General features: G+C 38.1%; 1 protein-coding gene across 2 annotated transcripts in view; it reads left to right on the top strand.

Moving 5' to 3' along the window:
- The window catches only part of MAP3K5 (mitogen-activated protein kinase kinase kinase 5), a 218,375-nt gene that overhangs the window by 54,305 nt on the left and 138,703 nt on the right, over nucleotides 1-25,367 (top strand). For both annotated transcript variants that reach the window (XM_030853368.3, XM_060283713.1), the window contains exon 2: nucleotides 15,988-16,127. In XM_030853368.3, the coding sequence (XP_030709228.1) occupies nucleotides 15,988-16,127 (140 nt within the window). The remainder of the gene's footprint in view (nucleotides 1-15,987; nucleotides 16,128-25,367) is intronic.

The raw sequence follows: 25,367 nt of genomic DNA, 5'->3' as shown, positions 1-25,367 counted from the left end.
TTTAACCAAGACAGTCATATTGATAGAAAAGCAAGTGTACATATTTCATGAGATATGATGACAGTTACTGGGAATTCAACATGAAGAAGTAAATAGTGGCTCCAGAAGTGAAAAACATTTACCATTTTAATTTAACCCACATTTCTAAGAAAAGGAAAAAATGTAGCTCTTCTTCAGAGGGATAGGCTCCAAATAAACGGCAGAAAATTGCTCCTTTGTTATTGAGCCCTCAAGCTCCCTTTCACAAGTCTGGTTTGTTTATGACAATAGGTACAAAAGGAAGATCTGCAGTTTAAGAAAATAATTTGTGTCATACTTTTTCTAAAAGCAAGCTAACATAAAAATAATTCAGGAATCATAGTCAAAATAGCATCTGGGTTAATTGTGGTATGATTATGGGTGGTGGAATTTCAGGTAATTTTTCTGGTTTTTTTTTCATTGTCTCAGTCGTGCTCTGAAAGAAATCACATGGGAGTAGAAATAGCTGGAGAGAATATGGTCTTTCAGATCTGGCTGCCTGGTTTAAACCAGTTCCCAAAAGACCACTTGGGTCTTTTAGTCCCAGACTCAGGGGACACGTGTTCTGTTGTAAAACCAGCTCTGGCTTGTTGAGTCTAAAAGAAACTTGAACCTGACTTGGGTATTTTCGGTAGAAATGGTAAGTAAACAGCAGAAAGACGAGAGGACAAATATAAGCTCTTGGAGAAAGATGCAGATTCCAGAAAAGGAAAACCAAGATAAGAGTGAAAGAGGGGCCAGGTAAAAAGAGGGAAACATACACACACACACACACACACACACACACACACACACACACACACACACACACACACACACACACACACACACACACACACACACACACACACACACCACACACACACACACACACCACACACACACACATGCATGAGTGCAGACAATGACCAAAGAAAAGGGGAAAAATCCCCGCAAAATGAAATGCATTTCATTGGGAGTAGCAAGAGGGTGAGTTTAAAAGCTGTCTGATTCTACTCCATGCCATTTACACAGTTTCCCCTATTACCTTGGTCCGGGAGATTTGGAAAAGCAGCTTATGTCCAAAAGTAACTTGAAGAACATCCAGGGCTGAGGTCTTCGTCTAGTGAAAGACCCAGGGCCAAGCTTAATGGGGTGAGGGGAGGCGGTTCTTACTGAGATTTTTGACAGCTGCAGCCCCTGCTGCCATGGCCTATGGAAGGTGACAACACAGTGGAACAGGAACTGCCCCATTGCTCAGGGTGACAGAGTGAAGGGCTCTGTACTAGAAATTACAGTGGGACAGAAGGCATCATCTGGGATTGTTTGAAGCAAAACAGGATATGTGCTCGGCTGGCCATTCCAGCACCTTCTGGGGGCCTTGCAATTATTTGCCCTCGTCTGCCTCCTTCCAACCCCAAAATACTAACCACAAATGTTGGTTGTTTCCATATGGTCTGGGGCCTCTCTTGAAGATGTTGTTTAACTAGAGTCTTTGTCAAGGCAGCAGGAGTCTGTTGAGGGGAATGAAACTCATTTTATGGATTTTATATGCCCTGTTTATCAAACAGGAAAAGTACAGGAACCTATTTATAAATTGTGGACAGTTCTCCGTGGTGGAAATAAGGTGTGAAGGTACCTCCCAATCCATGGCCCGCTCTCTAATAATGGCTAATAGGCATTGAGGGCTCATTGTTGTTCAGCCCTTTCTAGGACAGGGACTGTTGTTCTTATTTGACAGATGAGGAAACCGCTGTGGGAAGGTGGGTTTCCAGCGTAGGGCTACACAGATGAAACGCAGACTCGGGCAGCCTGACCCCAGCCAGCTACCCACCGCCCCCACCTGGCAGGAGGGACACCTGGCTGTTTGTAATACCTGGTCAGCATTGCCTACTGATAGGCCACGTTTATTTTGATCTCCCTTTATTTCCACATCTCCTTCAGATCCCATCACTTGGTCAGGGGAGCCCCATCAACTAACTAGCTCTCTCTGTTGTACCTTTCCAAACGCCCTCTGTTTTATCATTTGCATTTGTATGATTATTTGATTTTCTGTCCTCCCACTAGAACATAAGCTTTCTGAAGACAGGAACTCTGCGTGTGTGTGTGTGTGTGTGTGTGTGTGTGTGTCTGACTTTTGTATCCCTGGGCCTGGCACGTAGCAGGGATGGGTTGAACTGATGGCTGAACTGGTACCCAGTGTGTCGGAGCTGACGTGGCTACAGGTTACAGCTGTTATAGCAGCTGCTCCAAGAAGACATGCATGTGCTGCCTGAACTCTCCTCACTGTAATTTCAGTTCTTTAGCTCTTTCTGTTTCTCGTTGTTAATATACACATAGAAACAAATGCTGAGAATTGGGGAGATATATCGCTCTCCTTGAAGCAAATTAACTGTGTTAATGCCTTCAGCAAGTGCACATTTTGTGCTCCCCACTGCCTCAGAATGCTCTCCATGGCTGTGGTGATGTTTGGTAAACATATCTTTCGGCCAGAGCACTACCCGGAAGACTTTTTTCTCTTATTCAGAAGTCTTTCCTGTTGGTTGGTTTCTGTTTGTCTCTCCTGCATCAGCAGCGTGAATTAAAAGTTGTCTCCTTACCAGCGTTTTCTGTTCAGCTTGTAGGCATCAGCTACCTTCCAGCGCACAGACAGCAGATCCCTGGCTGTCGGATGGTGAGCGGAGAGAGCTCTGAAAAGGGAAGGGAGTGAAACTCACCTTGGACCAAGAAGTAGGGCAGAGGGATAACATGGGCGTCCCAGTGACACATAAAGGAAGGGGATGCACTTAGTAATGCAACTTAGAGTGTGTAAAGGCACGAGCAAAATGCAATCTCTCTCTTCCTAGTAAGAAAAAAGTTATTATTGAAAAGAATTCCAGAAAAAAACACAAAACCCACAACATCTGTGCAATTTATTTTACTGTCTGTAAACTTCCTGCAGGAGGACCAGGTAGATGGAGCAATAAGCCCTTCCTTGGTCAGTGGGAGGCTGTGCCCACGTCCATTCTTAGGTGGTGGGGCAATTCTTCTGGCGGAGAGAAACTCCTAAATTATGCAGTCACAGAGTAGCCAGAAATGGCCTTCCTTGCCAGCCTCTGTGTACTGAAATATTACCATTTCTCAAGGCTTACCTCAACGCCGTTGCCCCTACACTGCCTTCCCTGAGACCCCCATCAGAATCAATGGAATATTCACATCTGTTTCATTTGACCCTGGACTTCTGTAGTTCACATGCACTTGAAGGGCTGGTGCTGATTTCTTTGACCTCTTCACGGTCCCTTGCACAGAACAGATAATAAATGCTTGTTAAAATAAACAAGTGTGGGAGAAGAGGAAAGGGAGCATTTCCAGGGTGCTGTGATGACTGAGATTGAAGCGAGGTTAAGAAACCTGATCCTCCCATGCAGTGTGATAAGAAGCTCTTGGAAAGCTCTAAGGAGGGCATAACCTAATGGGTAATGCACGGAAGGGGGTTGCATATCATCTGCTGCCCGGCCTATTGCTGTGTCTATGGAACAGGTGTCTCCCATTTTCCCCATTGCAGAACTGCTAAAGCGGTCTTTCCTTCCCTGTCTTCATCCTAGTGTGGCTGGCCTTTGAGATGGACCGACAGCTCCTTTTCTCAGTGACATTTTTATCATCCCATGAATGTGTTGCATTAAAACAAACGAACTGTAACTCTCCTAGAGCATAAGTGAACTCCTGAAGATTGACAGATTTAACTTTAGTGAGAAGGCAAAAAAAAGGACCCAGACTATTTCGTTACAGTCAGTTAAGGTCAGCAACCTAAGTCTGACAGCAATAAAAGGATTATTTAACAATGAATAGTTTCAGTTCTACTCATTCTCTCTAATAGATCATCTTCCAGAAAGAAGTGTTTAAAAAACCCCAAAATGAATTGTTGTATTCTACTGAAATATCAACATGTAAGCTGTGGAGTGAAATCATTGCTGGCGGAATCATATTTACACATCTGTTGTGCGAACAGAATTACAGATACTCTTGAAAGAAGAACAAAGTAAATTTGAATAAAAATAGCACACATTTTGACCAGATGCCGATTACTTATTAGGTATTGGGAGTAGCTTTGACAGCTTACAAAGAAAGCAAAAGCTTGGCGTCTTTTAGAGACATGCTAGATGAATCCTGCTTTAGGGGGGTTTCTGCCCGTCTGCACTTTAAGAATCTGGAGCACCGTGGAGCTCCCCGGTACTCACCCACACTTCTTAGATCCAGTTGGGTTTATGAGTACAACAGACGACAGTCATATATGCAAGAAGTAAAAACGCTTTCAAACTGACCTGCTTACCGTGGTGAGTCACTGTTTCTGCCAAACAAGTCCTGTGCAAGCTGGGCTTCTTTCATTTTACTACCTGTGTTCTTTCTTCTACAGCAGGAACAGTACAGTGTTTATTGCTTGCAATTAAATTCCGTATTGTGTGAGGAAGAACACTCTTTGATAAAGAATACATATGTGTTTAAAAAAAAAAAAGAAAAAGAATACATATGTTGTGTGGTCCCATACGCCAGCAGTTAGCTTTTTTTTTCCTTTTTGTAATATAGGATTAAATTACCATGCTCCTACCACAGGCTCTAATCACACTTAAAATAATTTCTTAATATCATCAATCATCCTGCCAGTTGTCAAATTTTCTATGTGTCATGATTTTTTAACATTTATTTTAGTTAGAATCCAAATAAGGTCCCTACTTTGCAATTGACAGGATCCCTTAAGTCTCTTTTAATATCTAATTTTTCCTTCCATCGCTCTCCCTCACCTCCTGTAATGTTTTTGTTGAGGAAACCAGGTCATTTTTCCTGTAGAATTTTCCATAGTCTGAATTTTCTTGATTGTATCCCTGTGTTACACTCCTTTAATCAGTATTGTTGTTTATGTAGATATAGCAAACATTTACTACAGCTATTTCCCTAGACAGAGTGAGAAAAATCTTCCCTTAATCAGAACAGCCTTAAATGGGAATGACATTGCCACAGCCATTTTTGCTTTAGAGCTACGTGAGATAATGTTCAGGTGCTCTCTGGTCACTGTCTGTTATCTCTATGTGAATAAGTTGGAAAGGTGTAAAGCAACTAGGGATGCACATCTATGAGGAACAATTAGATTCTTTTTACAGAAATGATCACAAATGGACTCTTGTAACCTCACACAACTTAACGCCAGCGCCAGTTAATCCAGTCGGTAAGGATGGTGCTTGTGTGAGAGTCTTACGGTGACAGAGGGCTACGTTGTGTGCTTGGGAAATTCACTGAAGCATAAATGCAGACAGCTATGAAGAGTTAATTAAAATTAAATATGACAGACCTAAAAAAAAAATGCCATACACCATAACCACCATAAAAACTAGAGTAAACTCTTAAAAAGCCTGTTCAAATTTTTCTGAATAGCTCTTTCAGTATCTAATGAAAATAGATTGGTTACTTAAGGACTGAAATTCAGTACATAAAATGAGTTTATAGAGATCTAAATTTGTGATTCTAGACCCTTAAACCCAGTATACCTTCAGGAAATAGAAAAATTTCAAGGAGAAAAATAGTTTTCAACGGTGACATAGACATTTTTGCCGTCAAAACAGCCTCGTATTCCATTTCTGCATATAAGGTGCACCGTGGCCCTGTCACATAAATATCTTTAGATTTAATTCTGATTCATACTTTTCTTATATAGCATACGCTTTATAGATCATGTCCAAGTCTATTGTAATTGCCGTAACATTAAAAAATAATTCTTAGATTATAAACTAGACCCTTTTTTGTACATGCTATGCAACTTTCTTTTTTCTTTTTTTTTGCCATTCCCCGTGGCATGAAGAATCTTAGTTCCCCAGCCAGGGATTGAACCCGTGCTCCCTGCAGTGGAAGTGGGGATTCTGAACCATTGGACTGCCAGGGAAGTCCCTAGACCCTTTTTTAACTTGGAAAGAGAGTTAATACTTTTTGATGTAGGACCTATTTGTATTTCTTTAATAAGCAGAATTGTAGGGGACTGCTATACCTGTGACCAGGAAATATCACTTCATAAAGTACTTGCTATTCACCAAAGATAAAAATTGTGATTTATCTCCTTTCCTTGTGCACTGATAATGAAGGATTCACGTGAAGATTGAATCTGGTTAGAGTATCTACAGGGCTCCCTTAATGACACTTACTAAACCGCCATCAAAATATTGTGTGCTTGAAATTCCTCTCTGATAAGGAGGAAGGATTCCTTATTAGCCCAGTCTTCCTTGTGACCCAGAATACTCATTTGTAAGATTGAGATTTTCATGTCTGGTTAAGGTTTTTGTCTGTAGCCAGTAAGCAGAATAAAATTGGCGTCCCTCTTTTCGTCAAATACTCCTTTACTACATCTTAGGCAGTAGAAGTAAGGAAAAAAATAGTTTTTGGTTCTTATAAGGCTTGGGTTCACATCTTGCTTCCTGTAACTGCAATAGTTAGCATTCTTACTATCACAAATGACATAAAGTTCTCCTAAAAAAGAAATGTACCGGGGTCATGACTTCCCAGAGCAGAGGTAGTGCCGCCTTCTGGCATGTTTCCAGGGATGTTCACAGGATGTAGGCTTGCTCTTGCCGTCCCTGGGCTGGGCTTTCCTCTCTGTTGGCCACCAGCACCTGAGCTCTGGCCTAAAAAAGTCCTCACCTGAATTGAAGGATCTCAGCATTCTCCCTTCCACTTTATTATTTCTCAGTCTTTGTTTTGTATTACTTACCTTTTTCTTAAAAGTATCCCTCCTTTTTTCCAAGTTGACTTTTCCCCTTCACCTTTGATCCCATCCCATCTGTCTTATCCAAAAATGTAGAGACGGTCTCCACTAATTACTTCCCCCTCTTTAAAATCTTAATCTTTCTACTAACATTCGAGCACACCATCCTAAAACTAAACACCTTTAGCCCTTTCAAATCCCCTTCCATTGTTTGATGTCTCAGTTTCCTTATTGAATGTGAAAATCTCTCCTCTGGACCTTAATGGGTGTTAATCCTCTTCCTTGCTGGAGAATGTCTGTGCTTGTTACCTCCATTTCCTTAGCTCTTACTCAACACCTTTGGTTCTGCTGGGTTCACCTTCCTCATCATGTGGCTTCTTTATAATCCTTGCGGTGGGCTGAAAAATGACCCTCACCCGTAGGCTTCAACATCTATGTCAAAACACAGGAACCAGTGAATCTACTTTATTTGGAAAATTTGATTGCATATGTGATTAAATTAAGGGTTTTGAAATGAGATGATCCTGGATGGGCCATAAATGCCATCACAAGGGTCCTTCTAAGAGAGAGGCAGAGGACACTTTGACACCACAGGCACACACACTACAAGCCGAGGAATGCTTAAAACGTCTAGGTTCTGGAAGAGGCAAGGAACACATTGTGCCCTAGAGCCTCTGAGGAGGCCTGATCTGGCCCTGCTGACACCTTGGTTTTGAACTTCCAGCCTCCAGAACTGTGAAAGAATAAATTTCTGTTGTTTTAAGGGACCAAGTGTGTGGTAATTTGTTAAAATGGCCACAGGAAACAAAATACAGCCCTCTTTTGATATTCTGGACAAAATTATTGACCAAAATGAACATGCCTGAGTAACCAGTACCTAAGTCAGGAAGCAGACCCTTACTAGCTCTCCAGAAGACCCCTGGAGCCCCTCTCAGCCATTGCCCCCCACCAAAGAATCCTCTGTTTTGATTTTGAATATCACATTTCTGAACCTAATATGAACAGGATCATAAAGTACCTACTTTTTTGTATCTGGATTCTTTCTTTTAACAACCTGTTTGTGAGATTCATCCGTGTTGTCACATAGGGTTATAGATTTTAAAATTCTCCTTGCTGTGTAGTATCCATTGTCTGTATATAGCACATGGTATTTCTTCTACTGTTGATGGTGTATAAATACTGCTGTTATGAACATTCATTACATGTCTTTTGGTGAACATCTATTTGTGTTTCTATTGGATATATAATGAAGAAAGGATGTCCTGAGTCAAAGCTGCCTTCTCACTTCTTTCTATACTAAGTTGATAATCTCATCTACAATTCTACTTGAACTATCGTCCATCATTCTGACTCTTAAATCACTCAGTCTGATTCTCATCTTTCTGTATCTGACAGCTGTCACTTTGTTACAGAGTGACAGCTGTCAGATACACACACGCACACACACACACACACACACACACACACACACAATGTTTAGTGTGTCCCAATCCAAAGTCAAGTTACTACCCAAAAAATGGTTCTTCCTGTTGTCATTTATTATGTTAATGACAGGTCATCAATCTTAAACATTCAAGTTCAAAACAGAAGCATTTTTAATTCTTTTTTTGATTATCCTGCATCCACCAAATTTCTAAAGCTTCCCCACCATGATTTCCGCGCCATGTTATCTCTATATTAGTTTAGGGGCACATGTCCCTTGAATGACTCCTTAACTTAACTGATTTCCCACCTTCCAGTCTGTTGTGACACTCATCCATCCACAGATTCTAGGTTTGTCTTCACAAAAATTTGATCCTGCCGCACCTCTTCTCAAAACTCATGGACATGGATGGATCACCACTGATTGTAAAGTCAGGTCAGAATTCTTTATGTTGGCTTTCTATGCCTTCAGAATTTGATTTCAACATCACTTCGATGAGTAATTATTCATCTGAGGCTTCATCAGGTGGTGCTGAGTTATATAGTCGCATTGTCTTCAATAACATGATAAATTGCTCAAAGGGCTTCCTATGAACATTTTTTGTAGTGGCTCCATATAATGACCATATATTGAGAGTTTCCTGTGCCTAGTGCACATGTAACCCTTACAACAGTTTTATATGGTAAATACCTGTGTTACTATCCTCAATTTACAGTTGAGGAAACCGAAACTCAGAGAATTTAAGGTGTCTAATGTCACCCAGCCAGAAACCTAATTAGGATTCAGACACTGGAAGTCATGAAACAGCTTGCCTGCCTTTTGCATATTCATGACTCCTCTCGAGGCCACTGGAGATGGGGAGGTTTCCTTTCCAGCTTTTCAGCTCTGTGGTGTGCTTTTCTGAGGCTGCATCTCCTCCTGGCCGAGAGCTGTGGTTCTAGGTCCTGCCGCTCTGGGCTGGGCACCTCCTACAGATGTGTGCTCTTTCCCCCTTGCATTCTCTCAAGCTGGTGCATCGTGAACTGAACTCTTGCAGCTATTGCCCAGGCAAGGGGACTTTAGTTCTTACACCACCAATCTTATTTGGTTCTGTTCCCTCCTTCCTTCTTTCCATGTTTCTCTCCTTCCCCTTTCCCCCCTCTTTCTTTCTCTTTTGTTTCTTTTTCCTCTCTAGGCTTCTCCCCTTTTCTCTCCCTGCACCCCCACCCCCCTTGGTAGGTGCAGTGGCTCTCAATATTTTTACAAGACCACCCTCTGGAAGTGCAAACCGTCCCTCTGATCACTTACCTCCCAGGCTTCTTTTCAGGTTAAACACCCCGCCCCCATACCTCAGTATAATAAACATCAAACAAGCAAATTAGGGCTGGGGTGGGGAGATTATATATATATTTGCTTGAGCAATATATGAGTGATTCACGCTTGAATCACTGTGCATATATTTATTGGAGTTTAGGGATGAGGAAATTGGGGGCCAAAATCTACTGTTGATACAAATGTGTATCGTTATACACAGCAGGGTTAATTAAATAACATACAAGAAAATAAAAGGGTGCTGATGAAGCTAAATGAGTAGTAATTTAAAGCAGGAATTGCCAAACCATGACCAATTCAAAACAACAATGATGATGGATTATTCTTCTATCCTTCCTGAAAATCTCAGCAATTCTAGCTGTACAGTAGGAGTTTTGCAATTTCTCAACATTGTATCCCTGCCAGGGTTTAGAAAACTGACTTAGAAACTTCAGGATACTCTCCTGGGGCACTACTTTTAGGCTATGAGTAACATTTTAGTAATTTTCATATTGTAGATTAGTTGTAAACAGCCCTTATTCATTCATAAAAGAAAAATCAATGGAATGCAGGTTATGCTTCCCTTAAGAATTAAGAAGGGATGATCATTTGGGGGTTAGTGTCTGCCCTTTAGAGTATCTCTCTTGGTTCACCCATTAAGGATCCCATTGGGAATTGACGTAGTTTTCTAGTGTGGTTTTCTGTATTTCTCAACCAAGTCCCAGGTACCCTTCCTTTCCTTGGCTTCTTCCATAATGCCTTTGATGTGCCGGGGGTGCTGTTTGAGGTGCTCCACTTTCTGACTCCGTTGCCAGCTGATGCCTCACCCACATAGGTTTCTGTCATCCATCCTACTAGAGAATGGCTCAGGATGTTTGCTGAATTAAACTGGAACTAATGGGTCATTGTGGGGATTAATCCGTCATGACTGGATGCGTAGTTCTGTGTAATAACTTGGGAAGTTTCCAGTGATTATGAAACTTTAGAGCACTTCTAGACTACAGAACAAGCTGAATCACTACTGGGCTCTTGCTTTGTCATCAGCGATCCTGATGCTTAAGGAAAAACGCTGAATAGATGGAAATAAACATTCATGTCTTCCTTCAATGCTGCTTTTTACAACGGCAGCAGCAGCTCTTGTGAGATATTTAACAGATATGGTTTACCAAGGAAAAATTAAATAGAAAGTAACGCAGACCATGAACCACTGCCATTTGCTGACCAAAATGCAATTACTCACAACAGTCTTATGTGATTGTCCTAGAAATTTATTATGCTTTAATAAACTCCTGGCAAACCTAATTTGATGCTCCATTTAGCGTTAATTGAATTGGAAGAAGGAAAGAAACTACACCTTATATACAACTGTGAGAGATTTTAATGTCTTTGCCTATATTTTTAAATGACAGACAGCCTTAAATTTTGAAATGTGGCAATTTTACGCACAATATTACCACAAAAGCTCAGTTAGACGATTATTACGTGCATTTACTCATGAAATACATTACAGGAGTATATATGCGTCAGTCCCCAAATCTATTTTTGCATTTCATTTTTGTTCTGATCTTTAGAACCTCCATATCCTATAAGTGTAGTGTGTGGCTCATTTAAGAATTAAGGGCATGGATTCTCCAGCCAGATTGCCTGGGTTTGAATCCTGGTGCTACCGCTTTCAGACTGATTTTGGGCTGATTACTTATACCTTCTCTACCTCAATGTCCTGAGATAATAACATTACCTACCACAAAAGGGGTATTATGAAGATTAAGTGATTTAATATTTGAAAAGCACAGGATGTCTGACACGTGTAATTACTAAATACATGTTTATAAAATAAAGTGGGTAAACTGTACCCCATATAAGTGAGTTTCAAAAATGGTGGCATATCAGGCATTTATTTAGTTTGTTTTAATTACATCATCTTATGCATTTTTAGCATGTCTTAGGATGATTTCACAAGGAAAAAAATTTTCACCTGTTTATTTTATTACTTTTGAGAAGATATGCATCAGAGTCAGAAGGTAGCCATAATAAGATAATATTTTCTTTAGTTAGATAATGAAATATTATTGTGTAAAAAAATGCTGTGTAACTAGAAGTCCTAGCCAGTATAACAAGGCAAAACAAAACAACCAACCAGAAAACAAAAACCATGAAAGACATACAGATTGGAAAGGAAGAAAGAAAACCATTTCTAGTTACAGATGATATGATTGTCCATGTAGAAAATCCCAAAGCATGGGCCAAAAAAAAAAAAGCTCCTTGAACTAATAAGTGAGTTTATTAGTAAAGCTTCAGGATACAAGGTCAATATACAAAAATCAACCATTTTTATGTACTAATAATGAACAATTGGGACTTGCAATTTTAAAAAGAGTACCATCTACAATAGCACCCCAAAAATGAAACAGGTATAAATTTAACAAAATATGTGTAGGAACTATATGTTGAAAATTACAAAATACTGATGGGCAAAGTAATCAAAGAAGACCTAAATAAGTGGAGAGATACGCCATATTCATGCACTGAAAGACTCAATATTGTTAAGATGTCAGTTCTCCCCAAAGTGATCTATAGTCATCATAATCCTAGTCAAAATTCTGCGAGAATTTTTTGCAACTATCAACGGATAGCTCTCAGCTACCAATTGCTTCTAAAATTTATACAGGAAAGCAAATTGAAGAACTCAAATAGCTACAACAGTTTTGAAAACAGAAGAGTTGGAGGACTCACACTGCCTGATTCCAGTACCTACCATAAAGCTACAGTAGACAAAACAGTGTACATAGCACAGACGGTCCCCAACTTACAATAGTTCGGTTTATGATTTTTGGACTTTATGATGGTACAAAAATGATACCCATTCAGTAGAAACCATAATTCAAAATTTTGAAGTTTGATCTTTTCCCGGGCTAGTGGTACAGTCCTCAAGTGTTCTGAGCACATTGAAGGTAGGCTAGGCTAAGCTATGATGTTCGGTAGTTTAAGTGTATTAAATGTATTTCAATTTACAGTACTTTCAACTTATGGGCTTATCTGGACATAACCCCATTGTAAATCGAGGGACATCTGTATTGGCAAAAGGTAGACACAGAGATCAATGGAATGGAATAGAAAATCCAAAACTTTTTGGAAGAGAAAATCAAAATGGATCATAAACTTAAATGTAAAATGTAAAAGCTATAAAACTTTTGGGAGAAAACAGAGGAGAAAACTTTTGTGACTTGGGTTAGGCAAAGATTTTTTTGAGATACCACACCTAAAGCACAATCCACAATAGAAAAAAAATTTGATAAATTGGTCTTAAAGTTAAAAACTTCGGCTCTCCTAAAGGCACTTAACAGAATGAAGAGGTAAGTCACAAACTGGGAGAAAGTATTTGTAAATAACATACCTGACAAAGGAAACATATCCAGATAATATAAAAACACACAAAACTCACAGTAAGAAAACAAACTCAACAATAAAAAAATGGGCACATGCTTTAACACTTTACAAAGCAGATGAAAGAGTAAATTTTCCTCTATGGAAATTAAGAAATATATTAAGAAAAAATACAAATACATTAGAACAAATCACTTATCTGAATTTGAGGTAGGAAAAATGCCTGTCTTCTTCTGAGTTATCATATGGTATTATGGTATTTTAAAATTACTATACAATTTAGCAGTTTTAATGTTCTATATTGCATCCCCATATGGGTCTGTTCCTGTTTAGATCTAGTGAATATACCTCAGTTTGCTTTTACCATTTATTTTAAATGTCTCGTTTCTCTCTTAATCTGAAAGCCTTCTGCAGCGTTTGTATTTTGTTTTAGCAACAAATTCCACGAGTCAGTTCTCTGGAAAGAACCCATTTCCCCCCCTCTTGTCACTACTTTAACTTAGCATTTTTCTTTGTATATCTCTCATTTATTTTTCATCGGCAGCTGTTTTATTTGGTTTCTCTCAGCCACACTGTATGCCTTCTCTTGATTTTAAAGCGGCGTCGCTGACTGAGTGGCTGGCATCTGTGGGAGGAGCAAGCCGTGTGGGCGCAGGAGGCAGATGGGGCGTGTGGGTGGGATGCAGTGACTCAGTTTGTTCGGGTGTTGATTTTTGATGTGTAAATGGTAAGGACCCCAAAAGAAAGCTCTCCATTTGTATTAAAGAGCCCCGAAGTCATGGTTAGCCTTGAAAACATCTTTTGATGCTCCTGTGACCTGTCCTCCCCTTTTATAACCTCACTCAATCTTCTATGTCTTTAGCCTCCATTTGATCTGATTTATTTCTCCTTCACAGAATGCAGACTCTAATTTCACATTCATTAGATAAGGCCGACTGTCTCAAACAGCCTCTCGAGGGTCTGTGTCGCTTTTTATAAAAGTGCTGCAGTTTGGTTTTACATTCAGTCACACGGGGCTTCAATGTTCTTTGTGTATTTTGGTGGGTTCCTAAATTACAAAAGTAATCAATGTTCATAATAGAAATTGTGAAAGACATAGAAGATAGAAAGAGGAAAAGGTAATTCATAATTCCATCACACAGCTTTATCACAGTTTACATTTTGGTATACAACTTTCCAAAACTTTTTTATTCATGTGCATATATACACATAGAATATATATAATAATCTATTCATTATAATGTATACATTATATTTTAATATGTATGCTATACATTATAATGTATATATTTTAATATTTTTCCTTAATATAGCTTGAATTTACCCCAATACTAAATGTTCTTCTATAATATAGTTTTCAATAACGTGCCATTAATTGAATTTGTGTGTGTGTGTGTGTGTGTTTCGCCATTTTTCTACTGATGGATATTTAGGCATTTTCCATTGTTACTGCAAAAATAATATTTCAGTGCATATACTTACAAGTAAATCTGCTACATGTATAGGAATTTTCACAGGATAAATTCTTAGGAATGGAATTATTGAGTCAAAGAGTGTGCATAATTTTAAGGACTCAAGTCTCCTAAAATGTTCCCCACAGCATGTAAGAGTATCATTTCTTTGCATCTCCATTGGGTATTTTGAAATATCTTAGGCCACTTGTTAGGGAAAAAACTTGACACTATTATTCGTTTAATGTGCATTTATTAGTAGTGAGATGTAGAATATTTTTATACGTTTATTTACCATTTTAGTTATACTTTTGTGATTTTACCTGCCTATGTCCATAGCCTAATTTTCTATTGTAATGTTCTTATTTGTTTTAAATTGACCAATCGAGATAATTTATAAAGATATTAACCTTTCATGTGTCACGTATTGCACATATTTTAAACAAATTAGCATCATCTGTTAAATTTGCTGTATGTTAACATTTTCATTTTAATTGTGAGTAGGATCTGTTTATTACATTTTCCAGAAGCTTATTATGATTATAAAGGAAGCTCTTGGTTTTCATAATTTTGGATCTTGACACCTTACTAAATTGTATTATTGCTCATAGTGGTTGTTTAATTGATTCTACTGGGTTTTTTGGGTTGGTAATTGTAACATCTGCAAGTAATGATAATTATGTATTTTATTTTATAGAATTATGTTTCCATACTTTGTGAAATCTTATTGCATTAGTTAGGATTTTCAGAGAGTGTACTGGTAGTGAGAATAGTTGACAGTCTTGTCTTTTTCCTGATTTTCATGGGAATACCTATAAGCACAAAGTTGGCAGTTGTTATGAAATATATATTATTCTTCATTTTAAAGAAGTGCCCTTATATTTTCAGTTTGCCGTTATTTTTAATGAGAAATGGAAGTGGATTCTGAATTTTAAAGTATCAATACTTGGGGCATCTTTGGGAATGCTGATGATTTTTTTTCCATTGAGCCATCCTTGCATTCCCCAAATAAATTTTAAACCCATGATCTAGTGGTCTTATAGTATAATGCTTGATGCATTTTGCTCAGTTTTCTTTCATGTTTTTGTCTGTATACATAAATGAGTTTGAGACTAATCTGAATTTTATTTTTGGGACATTGTCAAATTTTGGTATCAAGTTTATGCCACCCTGGTGTTAGTCATCTATGAGCTTTGGAAGAACTTGTATCTGTGGTTATATTCTCCTTCTTAGTCATAATTTCTATACCTTTGATTTTTCTTTTTCTTGATTATACTTGCTAAGGACTTGCTACATATTAATTATTATAAAATACAGCTCTGAATTGAGTCATCATCTTACCTATTTGCTTTTATAAATCTCATTTTACATTTATTACTTGCTTCTGTTTCCCATGGATCTGCTTCTGGAACCTTTGTTAACTTGTTTTCAGTGTTGAAATTTAACAGAGAGAATAAGTCCTGCTTCCCACCATTGCAGACTCTCCTTAGTTCCAGTAATTATATGACCCCCTTATTGTTTTAAAAGTGCAGTTTTGCTGCAGTTTGTAAAACCACTTCTGATAGAACTGCTAATTAAAAAGTCAGTGGTAAATGAAGAGGGAAAGTCCCTATGGTTTCCTTATTTCCTCTTTGAATACTAAGTAACTGGAACCGAAAAGTGCTTACTGGGCATTATTTAGGTGTCATCTTTCGGGGGACTTTGTTTTCTGTTTGCAGATATTGCCGTGGTGGAGATGAGTGATGCCTTCCGGCAGCCGTCTTTGTTTTACCACCTTGGAGTGAGAGAAAGTTTCAGCATGGCCAACAACATCATCCTCTACTGTGATACTAATTCAGACTCTCTGCAGTCCCTGAAGGTACCTCACTTGTTTACTAAATATTTACTCTAGGCACCAGAGTTTTAGGGATAACTCTCCGTCATCCAAAAAAAAAAAATTCAAGTAGTGTATGTTTATGAAAGGATGTTTTTGTTAGTCCAATAATTATGTAACAGTGACGAATTACATTGTGAGGTTTATCTGGAATTCAATGTGGAAATTTGATGATACACAGATAGGGGAAAAACTTAGTGTTGATTTCTGAGCTCTGATTGGAGTTGCAGTTGAGGAGACTGTTGTTAATAGGAAGTTGTCAGTATACACACTGGAGAAAGAAGAGGAGATTGCATAAAGTATGGACAGCCCTCGTGCTGTGTCACCATTGGGGGTTTCATTGGGCACACCTGTCTCCAACTAGAAATACGCTGCCTACTGAAAGTACTCTGAGTAGAAATTCTCTATCACCAAAAATTGCCATCCTCTTTCACTGGGATATGATTTCAGTTAAAGTGGGAAAAGGGGAAGGAAAACTTACCGTATTTGTCTGCAAAATTCAGCATGTCTCATGGCATTCTCTCCATTATAGGAACTTAATGATAGGAGGGTATTTCCTCCATCCAAAAAGATTGCCTAAAATGCTTTTGCAAGGCCAAGTGAGTCTACACTGTGATTCTTTGAAAAGCATCTAACAGTTCAGCACATAACTCATGCTGAACCTGATATCATTCATTTCCTTTGCAAAACTTCCATCTACCTCTTCGTGGCTTTTTCTCATCTATACTTTCAAGTTCCCAAATCAAAGCCAACCTTGGAACGTGGAGTCCTAAAACCCAGAGCCATACTTTCAGTAGCTTAGGAATTGGTAATATGAAGATCTCTAACCCAAAATCCAAGCCAAAAAAAATTTAGTAGTATTTTGCTTTTATCTGAATATCTGAAGCTTATATGACTTTCTCTAAAAAATCTGCAGAGTGTCATTTAGCAAATACCTTTGCTGTATGCCAGGCATTGTGCTGGGGATTAATAGGCTATCCCTTTCCAGAATACTCTGAAATAGTACTAAGGGATTTTCCCCAACTCCGTCTAAATCTATTTTTCACCTGGAACAATTCTTTAAGCAACCCCTACTTAATTTTGCCCCAAATGTACCCCTTTAATTAATGTATCATACATTTCATGATGGCGTATTTTTAATTAAACATTTTGATTTGGTACTATTTGCAACATATATTAGCAGTTGATGAAGAGATTATTTTATTTACTCTTTGTGTTCTGCTATTTTATTTTCTTTGCATTGTTTATTTTCAGCAGGCAGTGTTGTGTTGGACATTTTTCACAGTACACTATTTTTATTCTTGTCCTACTGGTATCTGGTGATTTAATTTTATGGCCATCCTTTCCTAAGGAAATTTTTTTAAATTACATTTGAGAGAAAGAGATAAAGCTAATCTTATCAGAAATTTGTGTGGGACAAATAAACTGATTTATTTAATTGCTTTCAGCCAGCCTTTGTATAGAAGTGTTATTGGTATTTGAATAAAACAGTTCTTTAAAGAGGCTTGTCTATCTAAAATATACTCATTTATCTTGTACATAATCACTGCTTGTTATTGAGCTCTTACTATGTGCTAGGTACTAAGTGCTTTACCCACGTACATATTCACATTTAATTCTTAAAACATCCCTGTGAGGTATATAATCTTTTTTTTAAAAAAAATTATTTATTTATTTATTTATGGCTGCGTTGGGTCCTCGTTGCTGCATGCGAGCTTTCTCTAGTTGTGGTGAGCAGGGGCTACTCTTTGTTGCGGTGCACGGGCTTCTCACTATGTTGGCTTCTCCTGTTGCAGAGCATGGGCTCTGGGCGCGCAGGTTTCAGTAATTGTGGCTCGTAGGCTCTAGAGCACGGGCTCAGTAGTTGTGGCACATGGGCTTAGTTGCTCTGCAGCATGGGGGATCTTCCTGGACCAGGGATCAAACCTGTGTCCCCTGCATTGGCAGGAAGATTCTTAACCATTGCGCCACCAGGGAAGTCCCTGGGGTATATATTCTATCACCAAATTATAAGATTTCAAACTGAGACTCTAACAAATTCAATCATTTGCCCAAGGTGATATGGAAAATTTGGGACCATGTCTGCCTGCCTCCAAGGCCTGTTCCCCTTAACCACTAAACTTGGTTGCAGTTACTTTTAGTTAGAAGGATATCAGACATTCCTGCTAACTGTGTTCCTTTAGAAAAACCCATCAAGCATACGTCCTGAGTTGTTCCATGCAACATCCATCCCTTCTTTTGTCTTCCTCCTTCCACTGACTGTATGTTATTGACTGTATTCCCTAAGCTTTTGCCATTTTCTTATTTAGTTTGTTCCTGGCCCAAATAGGTATGTGGTTGCAGAGGACAAAGTTCTGGGGTAGAAAGTGTTTTTTTTTCAGTCTCTGAGCAATGGAAGTTCCTCGGGTTCTGCTACTGAGGAAAGTCTGTGTGTGTGTGTGTGTGTGTGTGTGTATATTTTTAATTTTTAAAATTTATTTCTGTTGCAGGTAGTTATAGGTGTAACTGTTATCCCTGCCATCTACCAACAGAAAGGAAAACTGCTGTGAAATAAGGCAGAACAAGAGATATTTACAAATAATATATTATGTATGGATTAACCAAATAAGAATGAAGCATCTCCCTATTTTCACAGGGCAAAGACAGAATGAGAATGTTATTCTTATCCCATACCTAGCTTCACTTAGGTTGATTCTTCGGGCATCTAGAAAGTACAGCTGCACCAGTTTTATTTCCATCTACTGCTCTTTGTTGAAGAGAACAGTTTCTCTTTAGCAGCAAATTCTTAGGAAGAAATCATAGGAAAAATTTTTTTTAAGTTTAAGCTTCTGAAAAATCATTGTTAGGAACCATATAAGTACTTAAAATCTATGTCTGAGTTTTCATATGGAAGCATATTTAGGATCTAATCAAATCATGAACTTGCAATAGGATTTGTAGTCATTTTAAATTACAAGTACTCTCTTATTGTAGCAAGAAATATTTAATTTTCTTCAAAAAAAAATCATCGTTGCACTTTGAGAAAGGGAAGTTGATAGATATTCTTTTTTTTTCTTAGCATTGTAATAACAATTTTCACAATTTTCTCTAGATAAGTATCATGAAAACTTCTTATGTGCCTATTAGTGAGACTCTTAATGCTGAGATTTACATTTGCTTGAAAATAAGAAATTGCTGGGAACAGTTGTTTTCTGATTTATTTCGTGCATCAGAGAAATTATCAGATCTTCCCTTGGGGTCTCTCGGTAAACGGGACAGTAGGTCTGGACACCATTGGCCAGTAAGTTGTTGGGCCAATACACAGAATGCGTCTGTCATCAGAAAGGGCTTGGGAGAAATGAATGGCTGTTGTGTAGAGTGAGGAAGTTGTTTTAATGAACCGTTTCTTCTATCATCAGAAATTCCTTTACAACAACTGCTCTCAGCTCTAATTCTTGTGATTCTTCCCCCTTTTCCCTTGTTTAGCTCCCTCTGTTTTTTCTAGGCTACTCCCCACTCACATTAAATAATGTTTCATATAAAAACAAAGCAAAACAAAACAAGGAAATACCACTTAAAAGCCAACAATTAAAAGCCCTTATTATACCAATGGCAAAGCTGTGGAGAGTGGAAAACGTATGCATTGCTGGTGGGAGAGTATGTTGGCACTACCTTTTGAAGATCAATTTGGCAATAGCTTATAATATCAAATGAGCGTATCACCAAGAGTCAGCAGTTCTGTCTCTAGATGTATACTGTAAAAAAAAATCTTTAGCATGCATAAGGAGATATAATCAAGAATGTTTATGTTAACATTGTTTGTAATAACCTCTCCCCCAGAGGAATTGGTAAATATCTATCAACAGAAGAATGAATAACTACTTTCTGGTATAGTCATTTAATGGAATCTTATAGAGCACTTAAAATGAATTAACTAGAGCTTTCTGTACCACTATCAATATATCTCATAAAGAGTGTTGTGGGAAAAAAAATTATAGAAGCTTGTGTACAGTATAGTGCCATCTATACAAAATGTAATGACGTGCAGGACAATTTTTTTATACATTTATATTATAAAAGGATAGAAGTATGTATGGGAATTATAAATAAATTAAGAATAGTTACCTCTTTGAAGGATAGGAGTGGCATAGAGTTGAGAGGGGATGACAGGAGTCTTCAACTATATATGTAATATTATATTTCTAAGACTAGGTGGTACATGCATAGGTGTGTGAAAAAGTTTTATTTTAAATTTTTTAAATTGAAGTATAATTAACTTACAATATTGTATTAATTTCAGGTGTGCAGCATAGTAATGATCACCATAAGTCTAGCTACCATCTGTCACTATACAAAGTACATTACAGTGTTATTGACTGTATTCCCTATGCTGTGTACTACATCCCCATGACTTATTTATTTTATAACTGGAAGTTTCTACCGCTTAATCCCCTTTACCTATTTTCCCCATCTTCACACGCCCCTCTCCTCTGGCAACCATCAGTTTGTTGTCTGTATCTATCAGTCTGTTTCTGTTTTGTCTTGTTTGTTTGCCTGTTTTGTTTTTTAATTCTGCACATAAATGAAATCATATGGTGCTTCTCTTTCTCTGTATGACTTATTGCACTCAGCATAAATATTCTCTAGCTCCATCCATGTTGTTGCAAATGGCACAATTTCATTCTTTTTATGGCTGAGTAGTATTCCATTGTACATATATAAACATATGTGTGTACCACATCTTCTTTATCTGTTCATCTATTGATAGACATCTAGATTCTGTATCTTGTTTCTGTATCTTGGCTATTGGAAATAATGCTTCAGTGAACTTGGGGGTGCATATATCTCTTCAAATTAGTTTTGATTTTCTTCAGATAAACACCTAGAAGTGGAATTGCTGGATCATATGGTAGTTCTTTTGAGGAACCTCTATACTGTTTCCACAGAAGCTACACCAATTTACATTCCTGCCAACGGTGAATGAGGGTTCCTTTTTCTCCACATCCTTGCCAACACTTTGTTGTCTTTTGATGATGGCCATTCTGACAGGTCTGAGGTGATATCTCATTGTAGTTTTGATTTGCATTTACCTGATGATTAGTGATGTTGAGCATCTTTTCATGTGCTTGTTGACTATCTGTATGTCTTCTTTTCAAAAATGTCTATTTCAGATCTTCTGCCCATTTTTTAATCAGGTTTTTTTAATATTGAGTTGTATGAGTTCTTTATGTATTTTGGATATTAATCCCTTATTAGATATATCATTTGCAATTATCTTCTCCCATTTAATAGGTTGCCTTTTTGTTTTGTTGGTGGTTTTCTTTGCTGTGCTAAAGGAGTGTATGATTAAGTTTTATATTTTTATATACTTGAAATATTTCATAATTAACCTTTTTTAATGAAAAAGTTGTTATACTCTGTTATTTCCTGTAGCCATCAGGATAATTTACATATATTTTGGGCATTTGAATCTCAAAATATTTTTTTAGTTTCTTTTTTCTAATGTTCTACCTGTGGTTAGAAAGCCTCACATGCATTTGGATCTTTCTTTCTGCACTAGGATAGGCTTTATTCCCATTTTATCCATTGCAGAATAAGTCTTTGTCTAGAGATTGATATACACATCAGTTAGTGGTGACACAGCTTGTGTTGAAGCTTAATGATTATGTGAGATTATTCCTTATTCAAGAAATTTAGTTGTATTTTTCTCTGTAACCATTGATTTTTTTTTTTTAATTGGTCCAGGGATCCTTTATTTATTTATTTATTTTGGCTGTGTTGGGTCTTTGTTGCTGCACGTGGGCTTTGTCTAGTTGCAGCAGTGAGCAGGGGCTACTCTTCATTGCAGTGCGCGGGCTTCTTATTGTGGTGGCTTCTCTTATTGCAGAGCATAGGCTCTAGGCGTGCGGGCTTAGCTGCTCTGCGGCATGTGGGATCTTCCCGGACCAGGGATCAAGCCCGTGTCCCCTGCATTGGCAGGCAGATTCTTATCCACTGCGCCACCAGGGAAGTCTCTGTAGCCATTGCTTGAAAAGTCACTTTCCAGATGGGATTTGCTTTCATAAACTGTTCTCTACAGCAGTCTATCTACATGCTTAATCCTTCACGATCTCACTGAATATAGTACCTACACGAGATATTTGTACACCCATGTTCATAACAGCATTACTTACAATAGCCAAAAGATGGAAGCAACTTAAATGTCTATCAGTGGATGAATGGATAAAACAAAATGTGGTATACACATACAATGGAACATTATTCAGCCTTGAAAAGGAAGGAAATTCTGACACATGCTACAACATGGATGAACCTTGAGAACTACCATAGTTGCTCATTCAAACAGTTCCATGGTACCTAGACCCATGATGTATATCTGTAGATACAGAGAGACCCAATCTCCTTTAGTGCTTATATATGAGAAATTGGACAATTGTCTGTTTTTCTGGTAATCATTCATTTCCACCTGAAGCAAATGGTTATAGTTTTGCAAAGAGCAGGCAGTGATGTCCATGTTGTAAATTTTGATGATTATACCAGTTTCTAGTAAACTGGTGAGGTGATCAAGGTAATTTTTGTTATAAATACCTTGAACTTAAGTTAAATTTTTACATGTGTTTGGCAAATTTGCTCAGATTCTAGAGTGTTCTTAAACCCATGAAACTTTTTTTTTCGTCTTATACCACTGCTTCCTTTTCTTAAAGTTTTATCTCCCTTAGCAAGATAAGTAGCTAAGATGAGTTTAGTTTTAGATTGAATTGCGTATGAAATTAAAATGTTATTTTCCCAAAGGTTTATGATTCTTTAGCTTAATAATGAATTTTTACTGCATTCTTTTCAGCACTCTAAAATAGCACTTAACTTAGTCAGTGGTACAAAGTACACAGTAAGTATTAGGGAAAAAAGTCATTTGAGAATATGATCCTATAAAGTAGTCTAACGATTTGTGAACGTTGGCCCTGCCCCATATAACAGCGCTGCTCCTGGACATTTTCACAAGTGTCTTGCTTACTTGATAACTAACCGTTGATTTGTAAACCATGGCATTCTGCATCTCCCCTGTTCAACTTAGCCATCACATACCCTTTTTTTTTTTTTTGCGGTACGCGGGCCTCTCACTGTTGTGGCCTCACCTGCTGCGGAGCACAGGCTCCGGCCGCTCAGGCTCAGCGGCCATGGCTCACGGGCCCAGCCGCTCCGCGGTATGTGGGATCTTCCCGGACCGGGGCACGAACCTGTGTCCCCTGCATCGGCAGGCAGACTCTCAACCACTGTGCCACCAGGGAAGCCCCCACATACACTTTTTAATATTTCATGGAAAGATTTTTTTTTCTGTTGAGAGAAAAAAATAGTCTTGTTCTTTTGTTTTACTTATTCCAGAAATTATCTAACTTTCACCTGAGCTATAATAATTCCATGTCAAATTGGGGGAAGAAAAAGAGACAATTTTGGGGAGGAACAGCTAAGAAATACCTGTGAGCACTGCTGTATCAAGATTTTCTCTCAAGATCTTGAACTGACAGACTAGATGAATGATTTCTTTAGCAGGAATTGATTTCCAGTTGTTGAATCCCTGAGGTTGGGGAAAGGGCTTGAGACTAGAAAATCCAGTTTTCTTTGATGTCAATTAGCAATATTACATCTTCAAAGGAATTATCTGTATACTGGATAAAGTATGCCCTTGCTTTCCTTCCTAATTCCTCCTTTACCCTCCCCCATCCCATTGTTTCTAGCATCTTATTTTCATTTTGTCAAAGGGAGAAGGGAATCTATGCTACATAGTGAATGGAAGATGACATCATATCTCTGGGTTGGCACCAGGTATTCTCTTCATTTGTAGAGACTTTCATCACAGGACCATGAGTTCGAATACCTTAAAAAGCAAGAAGGAATACCTCTGCACACAGAAGGTGTGAGTCTGAAAGCCTCCTAACTTCCACCCAATGGGGCAAGGCTTGCTGGATTCTGTTCCCTTTTGTTCATTATAAATAATTGATTCTTTCTGTGGAAGCTGATCTTTGTGGCACTGCAACCCATCATCCTATCTGAGTCCTTTTAGAATGCATCCTTGAAATTTTTACTGAAATCTATGTGTAAAATGTAATTTACTGTGCCGAAATTCATTATGTTTTAACTTTGCAACAATACAGTCTGTTTTTTTGAGAAATACTTGTACTTGAATAATATGGTCCAATTAGGCATTGCTGAAAGAAACAGCTGATGACAAAAAAGAGGAAGTTGATTTTAATAATAACAACACATTATAAGAAGTTTGCGTTAAGAAGCTCTTTCAAATGCTGAACGTATAAAATGTCACTCTTCAGCTGTTTGAAGATATGTATCTACTTACAGTAGAGTTCTCCCACCAAGATAAATTTTTTTTAACTTGAAACAAAAGTAATAGAGGAGGAGAAGAAAGTCTAGAATTTCTTTTAGGATTACTTTCCAGCCTGGGTATAATTTAACCTGATTTTTGGTACAGGTTGTTTTTATTGACAGTTGCTCATATGTCTTACCCATGATCATGATGTGTTCTTCCCCATGATCATGAACAACACTGGTACAAGATGCCTCTGTATCTGATAACGGTGGGAATTGAGTTGGGGTTGTCTGCTTTGATAGTATTAATACCTCATATTGCCTATGGCTTTAAAACACTTGAAGGTCTCTCATAAACTTATTTCATTTGGTCTTTCAAAATGACCCAATGAGATAGACAAGTTACTGTGTAGATTGAACAGATAGAAGATGCTTTCTTTACAGATGAGAACTAAATCCACAGGGATGCAATGACTTAGAGGCACACACAGTTAATAAGTGTCAGAGCAGGACAAGCGCCATATTCTTGGACTTGTCATCAGGTACATTTCCCTCTAAGTCTGTCCACAGATTTCATATGTCCGTCAAAAATATGATGTTCCAGGTTGTTGTTAGATTTTTTTTTTAACTGGAGCTTTTATGTAAGCATAACATGTAAGCACAAGTCTACTTAGTTCCCTAACTTTAAAGATGAGCCAGTTCTGTGACACCTGTGTTGGCGTGTTCTTCCTAAGCCCGCTCAGCATGTGGAAGGGTAAAGATGAGTCCCACCTTCTCAGTGAGGCCCGTGGTGTTCACAGCAGCCCGTCTGATATTTCTTTGTTTAGCTTTGAAGCATTGAAATCAGGTAAAAGGATGGAGGTGGGGAGTACAAAAAAGATTCCTTTTTTCCTAACTTTAGTAGAAAACTAGCCACGTTCCACTGGG

Source organism: Globicephala melas, chromosome 14, assembly GCF_963455315.2.
Source record: "Globicephala melas chromosome 14, mGloMel1.2, whole genome shotgun sequence".
In the NCBI taxonomy this organism is placed as follows: domain Eukaryota; kingdom Metazoa; phylum Chordata; class Mammalia; order Artiodactyla; family Delphinidae; genus Globicephala; species Globicephala melas.
This window is presented reverse-complemented; position numbering and strand designations above follow the sequence as displayed.